The sequence below is a fragment of the Typopeltis vanoorti genome, chromosome 4 (genome assembly GCF_054136105.1).
Source record: "Typopeltis vanoorti isolate ZY-2024b chromosome 4, IOZ_Tvanoo_1.0, whole genome shotgun sequence".
NCBI classification, from domain to species: Eukaryota; Metazoa; Arthropoda; class Arachnida; order Uropygi; family Thelyphonidae; genus Typopeltis; species Typopeltis vanoorti.
In genome coordinates, this window is record NC_143552.1 from 93,252,749 (window position 1) to 93,279,068 (window position 26,320).

Genomic DNA, 26,320 nt, shown 5'->3' on the forward strand with positions numbered 1-26,320 from the left:
TGAGACTTTTATTGTACCTATGGTCCCACAGAAGGTTCTACTAAGATAGAAGTGGAGGAATTCTTTGAGGCTCTAGAGAAAGCTGCTGACACAAGGAAAAAGGAAAAGTCCGTCCTTGTTGGGGATCTAAATAGCAGAGTAGGAAGAGATTGTCAGACATACAAAAATGTTTTGGGAAAATTTGGAGAAAAGAGCAAAGCTAATAATAATGGCAAATACCTGTTGGACTTCTGCTCAGGACATGGACTGGTTATTACTAACACCATGTTCCAACATAAAAATGTGCACAAATTCACACGGAGAGAAGAGGCAAGGAATAAGAAAAGTCTCATTGCTATGTAATTGTTGATAGTGATGTTTTCTCCCTGGTGCAGGACACCAGAGTGTACAGAGGATTTGAAATTGGAAGCAATCACTATTTAGTCTTGAGCAGGATAAAATTGAATTTCGTACTGAAAAGAATAACATGTAAGAAAGTTTTAAAGCGAATGAAAGTTGAGCAGCTCTCAGATGTGAACTATACACTAAAATACACAAAGATTATTGAAGAAAAAATGAAAGAGTTTGAGAACAGGAACCAAACCTTGGAGATTCAGTGGTAAGCCTTGAAGAAACCCCTGATTGATTCAGCTAGAGAGGTATGTGGTGAAGTTGTCTGCAAGGATAGAAAAATTAGAACTCCATGGTGTACACAGGAAGTTAAAGAGGCAGTGAAGGAAAAGAAGAAAGCATATCAAAAGTTCCTAGCAAATAAGTCAGCTTGTGCTCTTAGAGAATACAGAGACAAATGTAAGAAAGCTAAACAGTGTGTAAAACTAGCTAAACAAAAGTCATGGGAGGACTTTGGCAAGAACATAGAAAATAAATATCAAGAAGGTGGCAAAATATTCTGGAGGTTGTTGAAGAAGCTAAGGAATGGAGGAAAGAGTGCTGTAAAAGGAGTTAGAGATGATAATGGTGATATGAAAATGGGAGAAAAAGATATCCTTGAAGTATGGAATAATTACTTTGAAAATTTGCTAAATGAAACAAGCAGTGATGACAGCACAGATAAAAAACACTGACCAGGCATGCAGTCAGGAATACATATCCATACTTAAAGTAGAAAAAGCCATCAAAGGCTTGAAATGTGGAAAGGCAGCAGGAGTAGATGATATTCGACCAGAAATGCTGAAGTATGTTGGTATAAAAGTCTTACAGTGGCTGCACTGCATAGTTCAGAATGACTGGACAGAGGGACGAATTCCAGACGATTGGAGTAGATCTCTCATAGTACCCATATATAAAAAAGGGAAATAAAACTGAATGTCAGAATTACAGAGGTATAACCCTACCGAGTGTTCCTGGTAAAATATATGCAAGTATACTTGAGAAATGGTTGAGAAGAATTGTGGAAGAAAAGCTTGGTGAAGAACAAGGTGGATTCAGGTCAAATAGAGGCTGTCAGGATCAGATCTTCACTTTACGTCAAATAGCCAAGAAATCATGGGAATGTAACAAAGATTTGAATTTAAGTTTTGTCAATTTGGAAAAGGCATATTACATGATGCCAAGAGAGAAGCTATTTAATATGCTACAGTTATATGGTGTCAATAGGCCATTATATCAAGCAATATTTAGTCTTTATTTGAGTTGTAAGTCAGCAATTAGAATTGAAGTACAGGAAGATGGTTTAATGTTAAATCTGGTGTGAGACAACGATGTACATTATCTCCTCTGTTATTCATTGTCTATATGGATCACATTATGAAGGAAAGTGGTATTAAACATGATATCAGAATTGGAGATGTTAATGTCAGCTCTTTGCTTTATGCGGACGATGTTATACTTGAAAACAAATCCGCTACAAGTCTGCAAGACTCTCTGACTAAATTGAATAACTGTTGTAATAGATATGGTATGAAGGTCAGCAATAAAAAGACAAAGACAATGAAAATAGGCAGAATCATTGAAAATGTCAACTGTGTTGTGAATTGAGAACCTGTGGAACAAGTAAAACATTTCAGCTACTTAGGCACGATTTTTAGTGAAGATGGTAAATTCAATATAGAAATAGAGAACAGAATCAACAAAGCTGGTATGCTAGGAAGTCAATTGAATAAATTCATATGGAATAAGAGAGAAATTAGTCAGAACACTAAATTAGCTGTATACAAGACAGTGTTCAAACCAGTTTTAACTTTTGGATCTGAGAGCTGGGTCAGAAGTAAAACACTTGACCAAAGACTAGAGACCGCAGATATGAGAGTCCTCAGAAAGATTAGAGGCGTGAACAGATGGCATCAATGGCAATATCATATTAAAATGAGAATATTAGGAAAGAACTTGACATTGTCAGCATGCATGAATACGTTAGCAGAGCTAATCTCAGGTGGTATGGTCACTTAAACAGAATGGGAGAGGAAAGATTAGCAAAACAAGCGTTCTTCTCTGCCAAGTTGGCAGGAAAACGACCCAGAGGAAGACCAAGATATAGGTGGATTGATACGGTACAAAATGCCTTAGACAATAGAAATATAAGATCTGGTAATAATGTTATAGTCTTGACAAGTAACAGACTGACTTGGAGGAAAATTGTAGATAGGAAGTTAGTAATGATGTAAATTTTTCATGTAGTACTATCATATCCTGTACACCCCTTGAGGGTACATGGCAGGAATTTGCTGATGATGGTGAGTTCTTATTAGCATTTCTAAAATCTTAACTGCGGCCACCACTCTAGACATACTAATACTTTGGTGGTTAGACATGTCAGTTTTGCACTACCCTTGCACTATGGCAGACTATCATATATCTTTCAATCTAATGCAGTAGTAACATTATACTCTATGTTACATATACCAGGGTTACAAATCCTAGTGAAATGAGTGCTTATTATCTGAACAATCGCATCAGCTTCAGACACAAGTATACTGTCTGCATTCAGCAGAGTTATACTTCCACATTCGTTCCTCCGTTTATTTGCAGCATAACATTCTTTTGGATTGCCTTCAACCTTGTGTCGCCTGTTTCTTTTTCATGATCTAATTTTTGTATAATATTCAAGTTTTCTGGTCAGTTCTTTATATACTTCATAACTCCTCTCATCCTTGTTATCATGATATTCCTTCCACATCATCATCTCTTGTGGATCTCTAGCTTAAGGTTGGCATCCATTTCACTCTCACAATATTTGTTCTTCAAACTTTCAGATACTGCATTATTTAAGCATCTTTTCAATGCTTCCTATCCACTTCTGATATCCTTCATATTCAGAAACTGCCATAGAAATGCAATTGTATTCTGATAAGTTTGTCATAATTTCCAACTTTGTAGTTCAGCATGTAACCTGCCCTAGTTGGAACATCCATACAGTTGGTTACTTCCCAGGTCAGTACCATATGATCACTGTCACCAACTGGTGGCAAAACAGTCACATCCTTAATTGAGATCCCTTCTGATGTTACACATACTGGCCAATAAATTCGAAACTTTTATTTAATACCGTGTTGGATCTCCTTTAGCCCGAATTACAGCACATATACACTTTGGCATAGATTACACAAGGTGTTGGACTTCATGTACATCTACAACATACCAGGCATTCACCAGACAATCCTTTAACTGGCTCAGAATTAATGGAAGATGACTTAGCTCCTGGGTCTGTTTTTCTAACATGTCCCATACATTATCAATGAGGTTCAGATCTTTGTGGCAGCCAGGGAAGATGGTGGAGAAGTCACTGTCATGCTCACTGAATCACTGCTGACAATGCTTGCAACAATGTTCAGATATTCCTTGGAGGACACCTTACTTTCCAGCAATATTCCATACTAACAGAACATGCATCACACCATGACACTACCTCCAGAACCTTGAGTTGTGTTTACAAGGTAAGCTGGGTTCATTGTATTCTGGGACTCCTGCCAAACTCTCTGCTTGCCATCAGTATAGAACAAGATGTACTGTAACTCATACCACAACTTTTTTTTTCAGTCTTCCAGTGTCCAGTCATGGTGTTCCTGACACTACTGTAGACAAACTTTCCAGTTCTTCACAAAAATCTGTGGTTTCCATATTCGCATACAACGGCCAATACCAATCCACTTCAATTCCCTTCATATAGTTCAGTGAGATATGGGTCAGGAATTGCCTTCATTAAATTCTTCAGTCAATTGTTGCACACAGGATAGTTAAAGTCACCCACAGTGATTACTGGTTTTGTACCTATCAGGGTAATTTGAAGATGGATTTCATTGTCCACTGCAACTAAACCACCAGGTTTATAACATCCCACCATAATTTTCATCCTGTTAGCCTCTTCTTCACACCAGATAGCCATAAACTCAATGCTGCATGGAACATTATTACTGTTATTGCTTTCGAGAGTTTCTACTTTGAATACAACTCATTTGATATCATTAATAGTACTCCCATTCTCTCCTATCTTGTCTGTCCTTTCTGAAAATAATATACCCTTTACACTGTATTACAGTACTACATCTCACTCAGAGCCAGGTTTCACTAATGTGTACAATTTTTTAGCAAAACAACATATTCATCAAGGCAACAAACTTAATCCCATTATTACTGATACCCCCCTAGCATTTCTGTGTGGACATAAGTTACCTCTAGGTTTTTTGTATACTGATATCTGCAGTCTACTAGGGCCCAGTTGGGCAGTTTTTGCTTTTCCAACCTCCCCCTCCTCTCACCTGCACATAATCAAATATGATATCATTATCATATTTGCATATTTTAGTTGCACTTGCACATTCTTCCCATGATGATCCAGTTTCCCCTGACACTCTGCATTGCATCTCACTGCAATAAATAATTTCTCAATGCTCCTGATGCAAAAGCTATTGAACCACAAACCATTCATCTTTTATCCAAAAAATATGGCTTGAAAAAAGATTACACAGCAAGAAAATGGAACATAAGTCCCTTGCTGATCTCCAGAAAACATTTCTGCCAGCATTGAGTCCTTGAAAAATTATTATAGCAAATGGACCTGCATTTCACACTTAACTTTAGGAGTTCCAAGCATTTCTGAAGTCACACCTTAAGAAAGGTATACTATACATTAAGGTATAAGCTAGAATTCAAATTAGGGAAGTATTACAAGATGAAGAATTAAATGACTTACTAAAATAGACCCTGAAACCTAGAAATCTTACACAGTTATTATTGAAAGGTAAAACTAAAAATTATAAAAAAAAAAAAAAAAATTGATTGGCTTATGACAGAGATGGGTCCAGGATGTCACTGAAAATTCACTTTAAAAAACCTCGGTGGAGGATGAACAGTGCCAGAACATCATGGAAATAGAGCAATGACAATGGGGGGGGGGGGGGTGCTAGTGTGATAGGAGATTATCACATGTGTGTGTTTATAAGAGGAAATAATGTATATATTACAACTCTGAAATGCAGTGATTCTTATTACAACTCCAAAATGCAATTATTCTTAATATTTTCTTACTTATTATAAATATAGTAAAATCTGTAAGTGCTAAATTTTGGGTTTACATTAATTGTATAGAATATTTTTTGAAGTGACAATTATGTTATCATTGAAGAATATACAGTCAAGCTTAACTTCCATCCTGATTTGATTTTAATTCAAATAATCTTCCCTTGCCTGTTAATTCTGTTATTTATAGAATTAAGAGGTAAGGGAAGATAGTTTGAATTTGTCACTCATCATCTATATGGATTACATTATGAAGGCAAGTGATAAATATCACAGATACAGATAAATATCTCCAATTTTGATGTCAGGTATTCCTCCTGACATCAAAATTGTAGATATTTATCTCAACTCTTTATACATATTACATTATACTCATAACTCCACTAAAAGTATTCAGGATTCATTAAACTGAATGACTTCTGTAACAAGCTTGTTATGAAAATCAGCAATAATATGGCTAAAACAGGGAGGACTACAAAGAACTAACTGCACTCTCAATGAAGAACATGTAAAAAAAAATCAAACTTTTCAACTATTTATGTAGAATTTTAAACTATAGCAAATTAAATTTGGAAATAATAAAATAATCAAAGCTTATATTGATAAAAAGCTTTGTATATAAATTTATATAGGTTAAGAAAGAAATTAGCCAAAATACTAAAGTATATATATAAGATAGTGTTAAATCTAATTTTAGCTTATGGATCTGAGAGCTGAATTACAATTAAAGCAGTTGATCGAAGGGTAGAGGCAAGAGATATTAGCTTTTGGGAAAAATTAGAGTAAATAGATAGAATCTTTGGCAACAACATATTTAAAATGAAGGTATTAGAAAGGAACCTAACATTGTTAGCATTCAAAGAATGTTTAAGTAGATCTAAAGCTAAAGAATGAGAGGAACGACTGTCATAGCAGGTAGATGTTAATAGTGCATTAAAAGACTGATATGTGAGATCTGACAAATAACAGAATAATTTGAAAGAAAACTTAACAGCAATTGTAAGAATACAACTTAATTACATAAGTACTATCACAGTATTCTGTCCATCTCTTGAGAAAATCAGATCAGAAAATGATGATAAAATATTGTTATTTTAACAGCAAAATAAAATATTCACATCAAAATATTAATTTATTACGTTATTGTATTTTTAACTTTCGTGCTAAAAATTTTGCTTAAATTTCATGATACGCGGTCATAAATGCTTGAAACTATCCTGACATACTTGCAATTTCAAAACAATTCATTACAAATATACTATTAATAACAAACAGACAACTGCCATACTTTCCAATTCTTGAGATCTATCAGATGCTTGAGACCATGAGCTGCGTTCTTGCTCCAACTGTGTTTGCAAGTTAATAATGTCTCTTTCATGCGAAGAAGCAATACTTTGAAAGGAAGTAAGTTTCTCATTTAAATCTTGTATTGTTTGTTCTTTTGTAGCATTTGCCTGATGCAAAAAAACAAAGTAATAATAATAAAATATGTATTTTCATAACACAAGCATAAAAATTTAAATAAAACCATTTTAAGCTTCATGCTAACTCATTCTGAAATAACTAGTACTGTTACCAATTACTTTTAATGTAAAAACAGTATCTCAGTAGCAGCATATCACTATCTCATTTGTGTGTGTGCTTTAAATGTACACACATTTCCACAATCATGTTTCAAATGTACATAGGCATGTGGAAAAATTTAATCCTCAAATTCTTTTAACATATATTTGTACTTATTCTTTTGCTTATATCAATTTTCAAATGCAAATTGCTTTTGGAAATAATAAGCAGGGGACAACCTAACTAAGTAGCATTCTATATACTGTTAAATGATGTTTTTTAATTAACAATGGCAAAAACACAAGAAAAACAAAACAAGTATTTCAGCAGTTGACTGAAATAGATATTCAAGTACAACAGTTTTTGAATGAAACCCTAAAATAACTGACCACTGATAAATTACTGGCATAAGATGTTCATGGAGGGTAGTAATGTCTTACAGCAATTAGGATTTAGATGAAAGCAGCAATACTGTTTGTATATGAATCATTGGAATTTGAACTGATGCAGCACTGTTTTGTGCAAATCTGAGGCAACAATGTCTAAACAAATACTTGAGGCTGCAAATTATATTTAAACTCAGCATTTAACCTGCATACTCTTGAAACCACTGAACATCTGTGATGCTGCATATTTACTATGAACAGGATAAAGACTAAATGCAGAAAATGATTTCACTGTCTGCATCTCTAGCAGACAATGCATTTGAATGAAGTCAACATCTAACAGACTTCATTCATATAGCACTTTCTAATTTTATAATACTATGTCAATACTTGTGTTATCATAGAAAGAACATATCGCCCAACTATTTTGGTTAGTCAGTTTAATACACTAATCATCAACAAGCACATTACCTACAGATATAGTAGAATCGATTACCTCTTAGATGGCTGACCTAAAGCCACGAATAATCTATCCAGCAAAATGGTGCCCTTGAGCCTGGAGGAAGAGGCATAAGTTACCCAGAAGTAATATTTCCAGACTGCTGAGTGTGGAAAATCTAATCTGATATTTTCATTTATTTCCTGACATAAACAGACTTCTTGCAGGGCTGGGTCAAAGACACCATATACTACACCAGAAAGCAAACACAGTGCCAAAACATGCAGAGAGATATTTGATGTCACATTATAACTGCTAATGTAAGCATATTCAACTGAATCTGGTAAAGAACTAGAATACCATCCTGATATTCTTCAGGTAATAAAAAGGTATGTATTCCTGCTAAAGTGGACTAGTGAAAAGGGGTAAGCATATACATTTAGAAATGCTCTTTTTGATAAAGCAACAATCATTAAAATAAGAGTTTTCGTTCTTCCATAGCAATTGAAAGACAGAGATTTTTAAGTAATTACTCAATATATTTGGCCAACATACAATAATGCTTTAATATTTTAAGAATGCATAAATATAACTTTGTATTAGATGACCACAATGATTTGAAACAATGATAGATATCAACTGATAGCACATTTTGAAGCATTCACATGTCAATGATCCCTTACAAATTATAATATGATTGGTATTTATACTGACATTACTACTTTTCAATGAAATTAATACACTAACTTGCTTCAGTTGTAAAATGGAATTGTTTCTTTACAAGAAATGCACATAACCAAAGCAATGCTTTTCTTACTATTCAGCATCAATAATATTTATCACTGTTCTCTCTCTCTCTTCTATAATGACTACTTAATCATAGTATGATTATTATGCATTAATAATCTCATGATTATTAATACATTATACATTTTCCTGTCCTAGTAATCTCAAAGACCAATTCCAACCTCTGTAGCAATTAGGATATACTTTTAATGAGTTCATAATGTACTTCAAAATATTACTATAATAGAATAGCATGCTTCCATTATCAATGTTTCTAAAACAGACTTTGTAAGAGCAAAAAGTAAACTTGCATCTTGGCCAAATGGCAGCCAAACATTTTGGTCTGTTATCAAAGCAATTGGTCATAATTTCCCAGTAATTCTCCTGCTCTGATGCATTCAGATGGCTTTATTTCTGATCACCCACAGAAAAAGCTAATCTTGTGGCATCATACTTTTCCTCCAAGGTATGCATAACTGATCCCGGTAAATGCCCCATAAACATTCCAAATGCCCACTACTCGATGACAACAGAAGAATATTGCCCAAATCAGACACCAAGAAGTCTCCTGATGGCATTTCTCCAATTGTCCTGAAAGTGCATATGCTAGAACTGACTCACATCCTAAGTCACCTATTTATGCTCTCTTACTCCACAGGCATATATCCCTCAGTCTGGAAGCTGACCTATGTTCAACCCATTCCTAAGAAGGGTGACAGATCTCACTACTATCAGACTACCACTCTCTCTCTCTCTCTCTCTCTCTCCTTAATCCACTCTGTAGTAATGGATAGAACCTTCAATACTCAACTTCCGTGCTATTCTGAAATTGCTGATTGACAGGAGATCTGCTTACGTGTAACCCATCTCTAGAAAAATACCACAGAAAGTTTGGTAAATCTGAATGGCTGCACAAAATATCTCAAAAGCTTTTGAATGGTCTGGTACAAAGGTCAATTAAGGCAACTCTCATCACCTGGTCTATGACTTCTACACAGTTGTAAGCTTAAAGATTGGATATGCACATTACATTTGATTGTAGATGATTGTTTCTTTTCCTCTCACTAAACAACTAATTCCAGGGTTCCACAAGGTTCTGTTCTCTCACCAATCATTTTCTTTATGTATATGAATTACTTGCTACAGCATTCCACTTGACTGCCAACCAAATACACAGTTTCGCTGATGACAGCATATTGCATACTTCTCTTTCATTTGATGAACCTTGCACTATACAAATCACCACAAATTACAGAGCATCAACCTCCACTTCTCGCTCTGATTTTCATACTTCAATAGGTTCAGATAACACCTTGTCAATTTCAATGCTAGCAAAACACAGTTCTGTCTTACTTAAAAAAAAAAAATAATAATAAAAAATAAAATAATTAAAATAAAAACGTTTTTTTTTTTACAATTTGTTAAGAAAAAAACGTCCCCCCCCCCCCTTAACAAATTGTAAATCTGCCCAACTATCGTATATTGCTTTCAACATTTGGGATGGTGCCCCTGAGTCATCATCATCATCAAATGCCTACCATGTACCCTCAAGGGGTGTACAGGATGTGATAGTACTACATGAAAAAAATTACATCATTACTAACTTCCTATCTATAATTTTCCTCCAAATCAGTCTGTTACTTGTCAAGACTCCAACATTATCAGATCTTATATTTCTATCATCTAAGGCACATTGCACCGTATCAATCCACCTATATATTGGTCTTCCTCTGGGTCGTTTTGCTGCCAATTTGGCAGAGAATGCTTGTTTTGCTAATCTTTCTTCACCCATTCTATTTAAGTGACCATACCAAATGAGATTAGCTCTGCTAACGCATTCCTGGATGCTGACAATGTTAAGTTCTTTCCTAATATTCTCATTTTTAACATGATATTACCATTGATGCCATCTGTTCATTCCTATAATCTTTCTCAGGACTCTCATATCTGCGGTCTCTAGTCTTTGGTCAAGTGTTTTACTTCTGACCCAACTCTCAGACCCATAAGTTAAAATTGGTTTGAACTCTGTCTTGTATAGCTAATTTAGTGTTCTGACTAATTTCTCTCTTATTCCAAATGAATTTATTGAATTGACTTCCCACCATACCAGCTTTGCTGATTCTGTTGTCTACTTCTATATTTAATTTACCATCTTCACTAAAAATCATTTTCAATGATTCTGCCTATTTTCATTGTCTTTGTCTTTTTAATGCTGACCTTCATACCATATCTATTACAACAGTTATTCAATTTAGTCATAGAATCTTGTAGACTTGTAGCGGATTTATTTAGAAGTGTAACATCATCCGCATAAAGCAAAGAGCTGACATTAACATGTCCAATTCTGATATCATGTTTAATACCACTTTCCTTCATAATGTGATCCATATAGATAATGAATAACAGAGGGGATAATGTACATCCTTGTCTGACACTAGATTTAACATTAAACCATCTTCCTGTACTTCCTTCAATTCTAACTGCTGACTTACAACTCAAATAAAGACAAAGTATTGCTTGATATAATGTCCCATTGACACCATATAACTGTAGCGTATCAAATAGCTTCTCTCTTGGCACCTTGTCATATACCTTTTCCAAATTGACAAAACTTAAATACAGATCTTTGTTATATTCCCATGCTTTCTCAACTATTTGTCTTAAAGTGAAGATCTGATCCTGACAGCATCCATTTTGTCTGAATCCAGCTTGTTCTTCACCCAGCTTTACTTCCACAATTCTTCTCAATCGTTTCTCAAGTATACTTGCATTGATCTTGCCAGGAACACTCAGTAGGGAAATACCTCTGAAATTCTCACATTCAGTTTTATTTCCCTTTTTATATATGGGTACTATGAGAGCTCTACTCCAATCATCGGGAATTCGTCCCTCTGTCCAGGCTTTCTGAACTACACAGTGCAGCCACTGTATGACTTTTATACCACCATACTTCAGCATTTCTGGTAGAATATCATCTACTCCTGCTGCCTTTCCACATTTTAAGCCTTTGATGGCTTTTTCTTCTTCAAGTATGGATATGTATTCCTGACTGCATGCCTGGTCAGTGTTTTTTATTACTGTGCTGTCATCACTGCTTGTTTCATTTAGCAGTTTTTCAAAGTAATTATTCCATACTTCAAGGATATCTTTTTCTTCCGTTTTCATGTCACCTTTATCATTTCTAACTCCTTTTACAGCACTCTTTCCTCCATTCCTAAGCTTCTTCAACAACCTCCAGAATATTTTACCACCTTCTTGATATTTATTTTCTATGTTCTTGTCAAAGTCCTCCCATGACTTTTGTTTAGCTAGTTTTACACACTGTTTAGCTTTCTTACATTTGTCTCTGTATTCCCTAAGAGCACAAGCTGACTTATTTGCCAGGAACTTTTGATATGCTTACTTCTTTTTCTTCACTGCCTCTTTAACTTCCTGTATCCGCCATGGAGTTCTAATTTTTCTATCCTTGCAGACAACTTCACCACATGCCTCTCTAGCTGAATCAATCAGGGCTTTCTTCAAGGCTTGCCACTGAATCTCCAAGGTTGATTCCTGTTCTCAAACTCATTCATTTTTCCTTCAATAATCTTTGTGTATTTTAGTCTACAGTTCACATCTGAGAGCTGCTCAACTTTTATTTACTTTAAAACTTTCTTACATGTCATTCTTTTCAATATGAAATTCGATTTTATCCTGCTCAAGACTAAATAGTGATCACTTCCAATTTCAAATCCTCTGTACACTCTGGTGTCCTGCACCAGGGAGAAAACATCACTATCAACAATAACATAGTCAATGAGACTTTTCTTATTCCTTGCCTCTTCTCTCCATGTGAATTTGTGTACATTTTTATGTTGGAAAATGGTGTTAGTAATAACCAGTCCATGTCCTGAGCAGAAGTCCAACAGGTATTTGCCATAATTATTAGCTTTGCTCTTTTCTCCAAATTTTCCCAAAACATTTTTGTATGTCTCATAATCATTTCCTACTCTGCTATTTAGATATCCCAACAAGGACCAACTTTTCCTTTTTCATTGTGTCAGTTGCTTTTTCTAAAGCCTCAAAAAATTCCTCCACTTCTACCTTAGTAGAACCTTCTGTGGGACCATAGGCACAAATAAGTCTCATTGTCCAGTTCCCCATTCTCATATTTGACCACATTACTCTACTTGAGACTGACTGCCTTTCAAGAAGATAAGCCTCGTATTTTGTGTTGAATACTACGGCTACTCCTTTTTCTTGATTGTCATTGCCTGAGTATAACATTTTGTATTTATTGCTCAGAAATATCTCACCAGTTTTTGTCTTTTTTGTTTCAGTCACCCCTATTATGTCAAAAATGGTGCCCCTGAGTGCTTCCTTAAAATATGACTCGATACAGAAAAAGGCAATCAGATTGATTAATGATCCATCTCTTATCGACTCATGCCACCCACTTTCACACATCCATTTGGTTTCTGTAATATGTATCTTGTAGAAATTCCATGGTGGATGTTCATATGAGCCGGCATCTGAAAAGTGCAGCTGGCACCCAAAATCCTTTCACAGTTCAATTCCAAACTGAAAGAACAAGTTTCTCCTCCATTACTATCAAAGCCTGTTGTAAAGGCTTCCTGAATTGTGCAACAGTCTCTCCCTCATGTTTCCCAAGGAATACAATATACAGGACTTCAAACCAATTGTAAACAAGCTGTTTCTCCTTTCCCAACTCTATCAATACACAGTACTAATGTATTATAAGTTGATCAATATAAAATTCAATATAAAAAAATCTGCAATTATTTTATATAACTTAGTATATACAAATTATGTACTAATAGGAAAAAAGGTTTTAATATGAAAACGTATTTCATGACGAGTATCTCATCATTTCACAGTGAACACACAAAAAATGGACCATTACACAAAGCAAGAATCAAAATGAAAACAAACATTAAAAAGGTACATTCTTTCTTCTCTCTCTAGCCAATAAATATGATACTATTAGGAACACATGAAACAATATATAAACAAAGACAACAGAGAATGTGCAGAAAGACTTGTTATATAAGTGTATGTTAAAAAATGTGAAAATACTTTTTAAAAAAAAAAAGAGATAATATTTGCATTAGACATTAGAAGAAAATTATACATCAGATTATTAATGATAGTTCAAGGTAAACCTTTTCTCAATATTTTTAAACCATTACTCATTTAAAATCAAGTTGGTTGCAAAGAGCGATACAGCATTCTTTGAAATGTCTGAATTTTGAAAGGCCTTGCATGAAGAATTTTTATGTTGCTCTGGAGGATCCTGTGGCTAGTAAAAACTATGTTCTAAAAGATCAGACTTCTTGTTTTAGAAAAAAAAAAAGGATTTAATCCATGGGTTCTGATCGCTGATGTCTATCATGACTTGTCTGACAAGGAACAAGGAATCTATAAACTCCAAGTAAAAATTAAGAGAGAAAGTTTATTCTTCAGTGGATTTTTTTTTTAAATCCCACACACAAGAGAAGAACCTATACTATATCAACGTCATGTGTAAGGTGCAGGTAATTGAGGAAGAGAAGAAGCTGATTTGACCAGCCCAACAGAGAGTGGAGGAATGAAGTTTGCAAATTCACTGAAGTAATGACCATAGAAATACCTATAGAAGACATACAGGGCTGAAACAGTGCATCTGTGAGACAGATGTTAAAATGAGCCTGTGAGGGAAAGGTCATCTATGAACTGAATTGCTCTCCTCTGGACAGTATCAAGAATTTTTTTGGGAAGTTTTAGGTGTACTATCCCAAATGTGTGAACAGTATACTAAGGGGGTGGATTTGGGATTTATATAGATTAGTAGTTGGCGGATACAAAATAGCATAGCTTATTGAGCAGAAAAGAATGCCTAGTTTTTTTAGAAGCTGAGGAAGGTACTGATGTGATGTGTTTGTGCCAAGAGAGGCTGGAGGTAAATGTCAGTCCAGAAACATCTGATCCTGATGATCTTGGGATAAGAGGAGGTGAGCTGATATCTTTTTTGCAAGAGAAAAGGCAGAACTGCTTTATGGTGGCATTGAAGATGACCAGTTTATCCTTGTCCCACTGAAGGATGATATGGAGATCAACATTTAATGCACTGATTGCAAATGATCTTGAAGCTTGAGATGTCTGAGAACTACATGGATTGCTGAAGGAATAGGATGGAGTGTGCTATCACTGATGGGCAAAGCTGTGGATAGGATTGGTGGCAATTAAGAGTAAATCATTTGTGTATAAGAGAAAGAGAGTATATGATAGAATGGAACCCTGGAGCACAATCCTGCATTGGTGGCAAACGCTCAAAGAGAGGATGCCATTCACCACAACATGGAGTGAACAACCAGAGAGAAAACTAGCTTTCTCTCTGGTCATTCTGGTAGTTACAGAGGGTGGCAGGCAGAACAAAGCAGCACTCAAAGCCAAACATGACTGAAAGCCCTTGAAATGTCACGGGTTACAGCGCACATTTCTCTGAACCTTTCCATGACATGTGCCCAGTGGTGAGTGATATAGGTTAAGAGAGATCAGCCATGGATCTGGACTGCTGGAATCCATACTTGTAGTCATAGATTAAATGGTGATCTTCTTGGCGGTGAAGAAATTGACTATTGATAACTTTTGCCCTTATTTTGGAGAGGATTGAGGTGATGGATACTGGCTGGCAGTTGGATAGCCAGCTGAGATGCCATCCAGGTGCAGAATTTAGTATTCTTCTTATTCTTTTTGCTGAAAGACCACAGCGGTGCTCAACTGCTGGCAGGAAAGAAGGTGATTTGCCTTTGTCATCTATGCAGGAGTAAGAGGGAAAGAATGATGCCAGAAGGTCAGCTTTATCTTTGGGTGCTGTAATAGTGGTGCCATTTAGATGAGAGAGAGAGGTGAATGGATAGGAGCAGAAGTTGCATCCAATGACTTTTGTAAGGGACCATAAAAGGCAAGAGGCGAGTTTCTGTTATTGGTCTTTATGAAGTTGGATTTGCTCATAGTTGTTTTACATTTATTGCATGCTTCAGCATAGGCTGAGTATGAAGCTGGAGTTCTTGATGCAAGCCACCTACAATCAGCAAGAGTTTTCCCCTTTAACTGTTTGTATACTCATACATCTTCTGTTGTATGAAGGTTGCAGTGGCTTGCACCTTCTACGAGGGAAGGGTCATCTATGAGCCTTCCTTCAAACTGCCCTGACTCTTCAAAGAATGCTATGAAGCTTTTCATTCAACCTAATTTGAATCACAAATTTAAGCGATGATTTAAAAATGTTGGCAAATAGCGACCATGAACTGTCACTAATGAATAATTTTAATATATATTATATCATGTGAAGTGCACACCCACGGAATAGCAATATCACCGATATTATATTTTTGCATTTATTCCTGTTGAAGATTCCCTCCCCTAATTGTTTCCTGACTTCGTGTGATTCCTAAAATTAAACATAATATACTAATGCTTCATAAAGAGGACACTTTTCAATGTGTAAACATTTCATTGTATTTGCATTAATAGCCTGGGTGTGCGGCCACAAATACAGAGCCCTTTGGGCTCTTTGAACAGACGTACAGATGGTACAGCAGGTCAAATTATTACCATTCCAGTAGTTGTAAACTGTGTAAACCACCCAGAAGGCAAGGCAGGATGCACACTGAGAGAATAGCACCAACAAATCAGTAGCTATGATTGGTTATTGTGTCAACCAATCCAATCCAATTGAAAGTTGTCATTTGTCATGAGTTGTTTTTGCTTTCTGAGTTTCATCTGTTTTGCATGTGTGAAGTGTGAACTGATGTGTTTAGGATATCAATATAGACAAGTCTTTAATATATAATTTTCTATAAATTTATTTATACATTTTTTTTGCCCATATTTTCTATAGAAAACTGTGTTGGTGATTTACTGAACGTCCAGTTTTCTGCCAGAATTTCTGTGGATTGTATGATTGTAGTCGAAGAAGGTAAGCCTCATCCTCTCTTCCAAATTTACTGTTATATTTGCACCTTTGAGTAATTCAAATCTACCAACCAAGTATAGCATTCCCCTTCATTATTGTTTTCTAATATATCTTAAAACCAACACATTGTCCCCCACTCTATGCAGATTTGGTTACGTTAATTGATAAATTAAAGTATTCAAAGTTATCCAACAATTAAGTGCATTGGACCAATTAAGATGAATGCTGATGTGCTATTCATATGGCCAAATTCACATGAATTTTGTAGCACAGACAGAATAAGCAACCAAAATGGGCACATGATGCCACTGATATATATATATACCGTATTTGCCAGCTTATAAGATGCACTTTTTTCTTTGAAAATAGGCCTGAAAAACAGGGTGCATCTTATACGCCGATACTCAGTTTTTTATTACTTTTACTTTCGTTTCTGGAAATTTTCTCTGTTCTGAGTTAAGTTACGCGATTTCTTTCTTGCTTCCTTGCGGTGTGTGAGAGCATTCCAGTTACGTAGAGTTCAGTGGATGCACATGAGCTATCATCGACGATCACAGCTGTGTTCCTATGATGTAAAGTAGACCTACTTATTACTTTATATTTGAAATACTGTAAATTCATTACAATATTCAGTGATAAATTTTTTCCTAAAAAATGTGTACAAAAAAGGGGGTGCGTCTTATAAGCCGGCAAATACGGTATATATATATATATATATATATATATATATATATATATATTACCCTACACACTTTTTTTTAAACATACATTTAAATTACAAGCCTTTATGTTCCATTGCCAACTGATTGTGTTTATATTTTGTTCCATGTGTCCCTCACATTATTATATTACTGGCTGGAGGATAGCAGAAAAAAAGTGCACTTTACAATGTTTGTTTTCATTCCATTCTTGCTTCATGTAGCAGTCCTTATTTTTGTGCATTAACTCAAATCATGTGATGATACACTATTGTTGATATTTAGTGGAATGAACAAATCTACAGATAATAAATCCTAACATTTATTTTAGTTAATTATTATGCCAATATTTCACCTAGGTCACTTATGCATCTTTATGGGCACAAACACGGAGCATGTGGATGCAGTATGAAAAGAAATGATAAGAAAGCAAACACAGTTTGAGTGTGAATGGCAGTATCCTACAGTCTTGGTACCCTCTACAGGTGAAATGATAAAAACTAGCAGAAATCTCAAGATGATGGTCTCCCAGATTTTAGGGAAAGTGATGCAGCCAAATTTGACAAAATTCAATTGAATAGGAAAAATATTGGCATAATAATTTATTATGGCAATACAATTAGTCCTCAACTTATATGCGACTAACTTACAATGATTTATACTTACTATGACATATATGACATACAATGACTTATACTTACTATGACGTATGCTATTTACTCACTTATGATGACTTATACTTACGATAACCATTATGTTAACACCTGAATACCACCTCACTTCTACAATCCATGAACTGGGGTTTATTGCTGCCTTCAAGGCACATTATTTAAGAAATATTTTTGCTCGGGCTATTTCTCATCCTCAGGCTGCTGCTGAGGTTGAGAAAACCGTCATAGCCTTTTGGAAGGAATATAACATATTGCATTTGCAGAAAGAATGCAGGTGCAGCATGGAGTGAGGGGACAGAAGTATATAAATGCATTTGGAAGAAACTACTAAAAATATATGTTCATATGCTCACAGGATTTACAAATCCTTACAAGAGATTGTGACCAGACAGCACTGCCAGCCAAAGAGTTGGAAGGTTGTAAGTCAATAATAAAGATGTAGAGCATTTGGTGGAAGTTGTGAAAGAAGAGTTCTCAAATGAAGACCTTACAGAGCTAGAAGCACAGAAAGGTGCAGAAAATGAAAGAGAGAAAAATAAAATACAAGAACAATAAAAAGAAGCCAAGCACCCCCACCAAAAAAAAAAAAAAAAAAAAAAAAGTTACAGTGAAAACATCAGCAAGCATTTGTTTCTGTTAATCAGGCAATTGGGTTGTTTTAGGAAATGAATTCCAACATATACAGATTTTAGCAAAGTAGACAGAAGGTTGTAAGCTGCATTAACATACGGTATATAGTGATTTCCAACTTATCATCTTTTTTTGATTTACGGCAGGATTGTTAGAATTGAAGACCAAAATATTTTGGTGACCTAGGTGAAATAGTGGCATGATAATTTATGAACTAAACAAATGCAGTTGTCATTTCTTATTCTGTAGATGTGTATTCATATGACTAAACATCAACATGAGTGATAATCAATCACTAAGGATTCATACCAGAAGTGATGATACTCATTACAACATAAGTGTTTTTATATGTTGTTTTATATATTTAATTTATTTGTTACATATACATTAAGTTCATCATGTCTATTAATTACATTATTCATTGAAAACCATAGGAAGCAATATTTTATAATGCATCTCTAAGGCTTCTATGATTAAGATACATATCAGATGATTTCCAGCATAAAGACCAGAAACTTGTAACTATAAAAAATTCAAGTAGTTCTGTGTACCTTTCAGTACACTTCAGGAAAAATATAAAAACATAATTAGGACTTCAAAATGGACAATTCACACATCTAGGATAAGAGTAATGGAATCATCAGTTCTACAATTAAGAGCATGGTAAAATCATGCACCATAAGTGTTGTTATGTCTAAAGTTACAGAATGTATCATATCCAATATTGTATTCAAGATTTCCGATAAATGAGAGCAATATGATCTTCATTTGCTTGGAAAGATAGACCATATTTGTGTTTTCTTTTCTTTCCAGCATCTTTGAAGCGTTCTGACATATCAGAAGAAGCAAAAATTAGAGTTGTTTGCTTGTTTTATGGTTTTTAAAGCTATTATTTTTGTTATAAGTATATCACACTGTACATCATGGCATGACACATTGAACAATCATAGGCAATTTCAATATGCATGATTCTGTTCAGTGCAGCATGTGCAAAATGTAATCACTGTGTAGAGTGGAAGATTTGTGGAAGGAAAGTGAAACTGGTGAACATGTATGTTGGAAGTTTTGACAGTAAGTGCTAGAAGTGTGGAGATAGTAAAAAGAATGATAGCAGTGAGCTGAACAACAAAAAAAAAGAGAAAATATGAGTGTGAATTTTGGCAATGTTGTTGTGGTAAATAAAGTGCTGGAAGCAAGTGAAGATGCATGTACAAGTGATAAGAATAAAATGGTGGACAATGAAGAGGATGACCAGATGATAATAAGAGAAACAAAGTTATATATATATATATATATATATATATATATATATATATATATATTAAAAAAAATCTGCTTGGGACAGGTTATCAAAATAAAACAATGACAACAAAAATACAGAAAAGTACAGATAAAATGGTGACAAACTTGGAAATATACTAAAGAATAATATCACTTAAATGTTATATTCAGGCAATGACAATCAAAGAAAAGAAGGAGTAGACATAGTATTCAACATAAAATACGAGGCTAATCTTCTTGAATGGCAGGCAGTCTGAAGTAGAGTGATGTGGGCTAATATCAGAATGGGGAATTGGACAATGAGACTTATTTGTGCCTATGATTCCACAGAAGGTTCTACTAAGGTAGAAGTGCAGGAATTTTTTGATGCTTCAGAAAAAGCAACTGACACAATGAAAAAGGAAAATGAAAAAAGTTGGTCCTTGTTGGGGATCTAAATAGCAGAGTAGGAAATGATTGTCGGACATACAAAAATATTTTGGGAAAATTTGGAGAAAAGAGCAAAGCTCATAATAATGGCAAATATCTCTTGGATTTTTGCTCAGGACATGGTGTAGTTATTACTAACACCATGTTCCAACATAAAAATGTGCACAAATTCAAATGGAGAGAAGAGGCAAGGAATAAGAAAAGTCTCATTGACTATATTATTCTTGATAGTGATGTTTTCTCCCTGGTGCAGGACACCAAAGTGTACGGAGGATTTGAAATTGGAAGTGATCACTATTTAGTCTTGAGCAGGATAAAATTGAATTTCATATTGAAAAGAATGACATGTAAGAAAGTTTTAAAGTAAATAAAAGTTGAGCAGCTCTCAGATGTGAACTGTAGACTAAAATACACAAAGAATATTGAAGAAAAAATGAAAGAGTTTGAGAACAGGAATCAAACCTTGGAGACTCAGTGGCAAGCCTTGAAGAAAGTCCTGATTGATTCAGCTAGAGAGGCAGGTGGTGAGGTTGTTTGCAAGGATAGAAAAATTAGAACTCCATGGTGGATACAGGAAGTTAAAGAGGCAGTGAAGGAAAAGAAGAAAACATATCAAAGGTTTCTGGCAAATCAGTCAGCTTTTGCTCTTAGAGAATACAGAGACAAATGTAAGAAAGTGAAACACTGTAAAACTAGCTAAACTAAAGTCATGGGACTACTTTGGAAAGAACACAGAAAATAAATATCAAGAAGGTGGTAAGATATTCTGGAGGCTGTTGAAGAAGCTTAGAAATGGAGGAAAGAGTGTTGTAAAAGGAATTAGAGATGATAAAGGTGACATGAAAACGGGGGGAGAAAAGATATCCTTGAAGTATGGAGTAATTACTTCGAAAAATTGCTAAATGAAACAAGCAGTGATAGCATAGTGGAAAAAACACTCAACAGCCATACAGTCAGGAATACATATTTATACTTGAAGTAGAAAAGCCATCAAAGGCTTGAAATATGGGAAGGCAGCAGGAGTAGATGATATTCGACCAGAAATGCTGAAGTATGGTGGTATAAAAGTCTTACAGTGGCTGCACTGCATAGTTCAGAAAGCATGGACAGAGGGACGAATTCCTGATGATTGGAGTAGAGCTCTAATAGTACCCATATATAAAAAGGGAAATAAAACTGAATGTGAGAATTACAGAGGTATTTCCCTATTGAGTGTTCCTAGCAAGATCAATGCAAGTATATTGAGAAACAGTTGAGAAGAATTGTGGAAGAAAAGCTGGGTGAAGAACAAGCTGGATTCAGGCCAAATAGAGGCTGTCAGGATCAGATCTTCACTTTAAGACAAATAGTTGAGAAAGCATGAGAATATAACAAAGATCTGTATTTAAATTTTGTCGATCTGGAAAAGGCATATGATAAGGTGCCAAGAGAGAAGCTATTCAATATGCTACAGTTATATGGTGTCAATGGGGCATTATATCAAGCAATACTTAGCCTTTATTTGAGTTGCAAGTCAGCAGTTAGAATTGAAGGAAGTACAGGAAGATGGTTTAATGTTAATTCTGGTGTGAGACAAGGATGTACATTATCCCCTCTGTTATTCATTATTTATATGATTACATTATGAAGAAAAGTAGTATTAAACATGATATCAGAATTGGAGATGTTAATGTGGCAGCTCTTTGCTTTATGCGGATGATGTTATACTTCTAAATAAATCCGCTACAAGTTCGCAAGATTCCCTGACTAAATTGAATGACTGTTGTAATAGATATAGAATGAAGGTCAGCATTAAAAAGACAAAGACAATGAAAATAAGTAGAATGGTTAAAAATGTCAACTGTGTTTTGAACAGGGAACCTGTGGAACAAGTAAAACATTTCAGCTACTTAGGCACGATTTTTGGTGAAGATGGTAAATTAAATATGGAAATAGACAACAGAATCAACAAAGCTAGTATGGTAGGAAGTCAAACGAATAAATTCATATGGAATAAGAGAGAAATTAGTCAGAACACTAAATTAGCTGTATACAAGACAGTGTTCAAAACAGTTTAACTTATGGATCTGAGACCTGGGTCAGAAGTAAAACACGTGACAAAAGACTAGAGACCACAGATATGAGAGTCCTGAGAAAGATTAGAGGCATGAACAGATGGCATCAATGGCAATATCATATTAAAAACAAGGATATTAGGAAAGAACTTGACATTGTCAGCATCCAGGAATGTGTTAGCAGAGCTTATCTCAGGTGGTATGGTCACTTAAACAGAATGGGCGAGGAAAGTATAGCAAAACAACTGTTCTCTGCCCGGTTTGCAGGAAAGAGAAACAGAGGAAGACCAAGATATAGGTGGATTGATATGGTACAAAGTGCCTTAGACGATAGAAATATAAGATCTGATAATGTTGGAGTCTTGACAAGTAACAGACTGATTTGGAGGAAAATTGTAGATAGGAAGTTAGTAATGATGTAAATTTTTCATGTAGTACTATCATATCCTGTACACCCCTTCAGGGTACATGTCAGGAATTTGATGATGATGATGAAACTGTAATTCAATCTCCTGCTTGGAAGCTAGACAAAATTGCATAGTTCCTTAAACAGCTAGCAAATCAAAATTACTTCTATCATTTTCCCTTGCCTCTTATCTGATTACAAGAAGCATAGAAATGAAAGAAGTAATTTCAAATGGTTTTCAAATGATTCAACTTTTATCTTACTACATATCAGACTCTTAAATATTTGGATATCTTTTAATCTATTTTTCAATACTTATTTCTGTGTTTATTAAGCAAAAATTTAAATCACTGATGTGTGTCGTTGGTTCAGTCTTATTCTAATATTTTATATATTTTTTCAAACATTCACCTCAATTTTTCTACCATTTTCTTTTCTGGCATTCATAAAACACCTTACTTCCTACCTAATATCATATCCCTATCCAAGTCAGCACATTCATATGAATTCATATTAAATTTGGAATGGAAGACAAACTTTTGTATGGCCATATATGTCCAGCTAAAATCTGAAAAGAAAAAAACTACTATTTGCAACTTGCAAAACAACATGGTGATGAGGTTCCTTTTTGCGATTTAAATTACTTAGTGTCCTAGTTATTTAATTTCAAAAGTTTATGCAATATACCTTCATTTTACTTTAAGCTTAGCTTACAAGTAATAGTTTGGATATTAAATTATTTCTTGATCAATTTTTTCATACCATAGGAGTTGAAAAAAAAAAAAAACTTTTTTTTTTCAACTCCTGTCATAACATTTCTGTCATTTCCTCAAAACTATACAAAGAAACAAAAAAAAAAAATATATCAGCAGTCAGTAAACTGTCTAATCCAGATGACTTATGAGTCATCCCACCTGCACAAAGGTGCATGTCATTTGTCTGATTTTTCACTTCTTGTGCATATATTTTTGTCACAAGATGCAAAATTCCAAAATAAAGCTAGAGGTTAATCTTAAAATTTGAAATGTAAGAAATTTTTGAAAATGTAGTAATTTATTTGTGTCAGAGTTATTTAATTATTGAATCTCATGTTTCAGTGATCACTCTGTACATAATAATTATCAAACAAATACTTTAAATCAAGTGACAATTTACATTCCAGATCAAAAGATAAGTATTCTTAAATAAATGTATTTATATTTTAAATAGTTAATTATGATTATTTGCCATTGCTTGTCAATAATCCTATCATGTCAGTGGTCCCAACACGCACACTTGTCAATAATGCTAGCAATTAATCTCAGAAAGTGTTTAAATGTAAAAATAAAATTGGAAAAGCAATTTAAAAAATAAAATAAAATAAAAATGAGCAGCAACAGTTATTGTTATTCAAAATTTTTGCTGACTGAAAAGAAAATCTATATAATCTCCATCTGATATGAGGTCAATTTATTTATTTCTGAATCTTTTCTTGAAAAATTATTAAGCACTACATAATGAGATGATAACATTCAACCCTGTTAACTGTCTTCATGTTACACACACACACACAATGATTACTTTTCATAACTTATTTACTAATAATGTGAGTGAAATTAAAAGTTAATAAATACAGAACTTTTAGATACCATCAAGGTACATATCCAATAAACAAGTATACTATGATATATATTTAAAACAGATTACTTTTGTAGTTATATTCAGTGAAAGTAAAGAGACCAAGAAGTTGTACTTACCAGAGTTAATTCTGTGTTGAGTTTTTTAAGTTTTACTGTATTTTCAGATTCTGCTTTTAACCTATCATTCAGTTCACGTAACTGTTTTTCTTGATTCGATACCTTTTCTCCAATTTGCTGTGATGAAGTTGACATCTGTGCTCTTAAATTTTGCTCATGTTCAATTCTTGTCCATAATTCCTGAACTTTTGCTTCTGCTTTCCGCCTGTTATCACTTTCATTTTCATGTTTCCTTTGACTCTTTAAAATAAAAATATAAGAATTAAAATATTTAAATAAAACTCAAGTTAATATTCATGACTTAAGTTTTTAACAGTATTAACAACACCAATTTAATCAAAAGATGTTTAATTAACTGCTTATATTTCGCTGAATTTCAAATCAGCATCATCAGAGCACAACACACTTGTACAAGCGACAGTGAGTAAGTAAAACAAGAAAATTGCAGTGTACAAAAGATCTAAAGTCCTTTTTATGGTGCCCTCTAATGTTGAAAAAAAAAAAAAAAAAATCACTACAGCTATGTGGGAGTTGCTCTTAGGATGACAGTCTCCCAGATTTTTGGCAAATTAATGCAACCATACTTGTTCAGGTTAGGAGAATTCTTGAAAACCACTGCTGACTCAAAAAATAATCTTTCAGATCTGTAACAACTCCTAAATAGCACATTTGTTTTCTTCCATCTAATTCTGCGTGAAAGAGTATCCAAAGCATAGTCTGCCAGTCCTGACTTGCCATAGTAATAGTAGCGAATATATTTTTTATGTTCTTCCAGGTGGATGTTAACTGATCTTCCTATTTGTCCATAGTAGGCAAGTCACAGTCAAAGGGAACTTCATACACTCCTGAGTGTGCTAAAGGATAAAGCTTGCCTTAGGATAAACTTCACCTTCATGATCATCATGTTACAGAAGTGACAGTAAACTGTGAAGTCATCAACATAAAAGCAACTACCTACTGTGGAAAGAGATGATGATTTATGGTGTTAATGGTGCAAGGACAACAAAGGTCATAATATGCCATGTCAAAGATTATAGGTATACAAAGTAAAACAATCACAAACATGCATGTTCACAGTGGAATTTGAACCCGCAACCTGTTGCTTGGAGAGCAGGTATGCTAACCATTCAGCCAAGCCTACTGTGGACAGAAGCTGTTCAGTAATTGAGTTAAATTTAATAGCAAACAGGGTCACACTTAAGAGAGAGAGACAAAGCGCCTTGAGGACCCCCCCCCCCTCCTTGATGATATGGTTGAGATTATGAGCTTCACACTTGGAAGACATAGCTGGATAGAAAGTTCTTAATAAAATAGGAAAGTACCCCCCCCACACACACACACACAATGAATCAACAGGTTTTCTAATATGCTATATATCCAGGCTGTGTCACAGGCTTTTTCCATGTCAAAGAACACTAAAGCCACTTGTTCTCATTTCAGGAAAGCGTTTCTTATATAATTATTATAATACAGCTATATTGCCTGCTTCAGTTTAGGAGTGCCCCTGTTTAAATGTCATTGGCTATTTACTCATGGGTTCTTAGGGCATTATGAGTGTAGATGTACTAAAAAGTATATGTAGCTTAAGGAATAGAAATTGCACATACCTTTTTCTGGGTGTTGTGGCTTTTCCTCTGTCTGCGATGTCGAGAACTGCAGAGTGTGTGTGTGTGGTGTGGAGGGGGGGGGGGTAGGCAGTTTGGTAGAATAAGTTAGAAAAAACCCGGGTTTTTTTCGTAATATATAGTACATATACTTTTATATAGGGTGGGGAAAAAGTGAAAGGGTTAATTTTTTAAAATAAGGAGGGGGAAGGGGAAAGGTGGTTGA

At 34.6% G+C, this 26,320-nt stretch overlaps 1 protein-coding gene across 1 annotated transcript in view; it reads right to left on the reverse strand.

The window, feature by feature from the left end:
• Rok (Rho associated coiled-coil containing protein kinase) overlaps positions 1-26,320 on the reverse strand; it is a 484,157-nt gene that overhangs the window by 186,671 nt on the left and 271,166 nt on the right. The window contains exons 17-18 of the mRNA XM_090392113.1: positions 24,491-24,730; positions 6,743-6,908 (exon numbers count right to left, since the gene is read on the reverse strand). Coding sequence (XP_090248239.1) covers positions 6,743-6,908; positions 24,491-24,730 — 406 coding nt within the window. The remainder of the gene's footprint in view (positions 1-6,742; positions 6,909-24,490; positions 24,731-26,320) is intronic.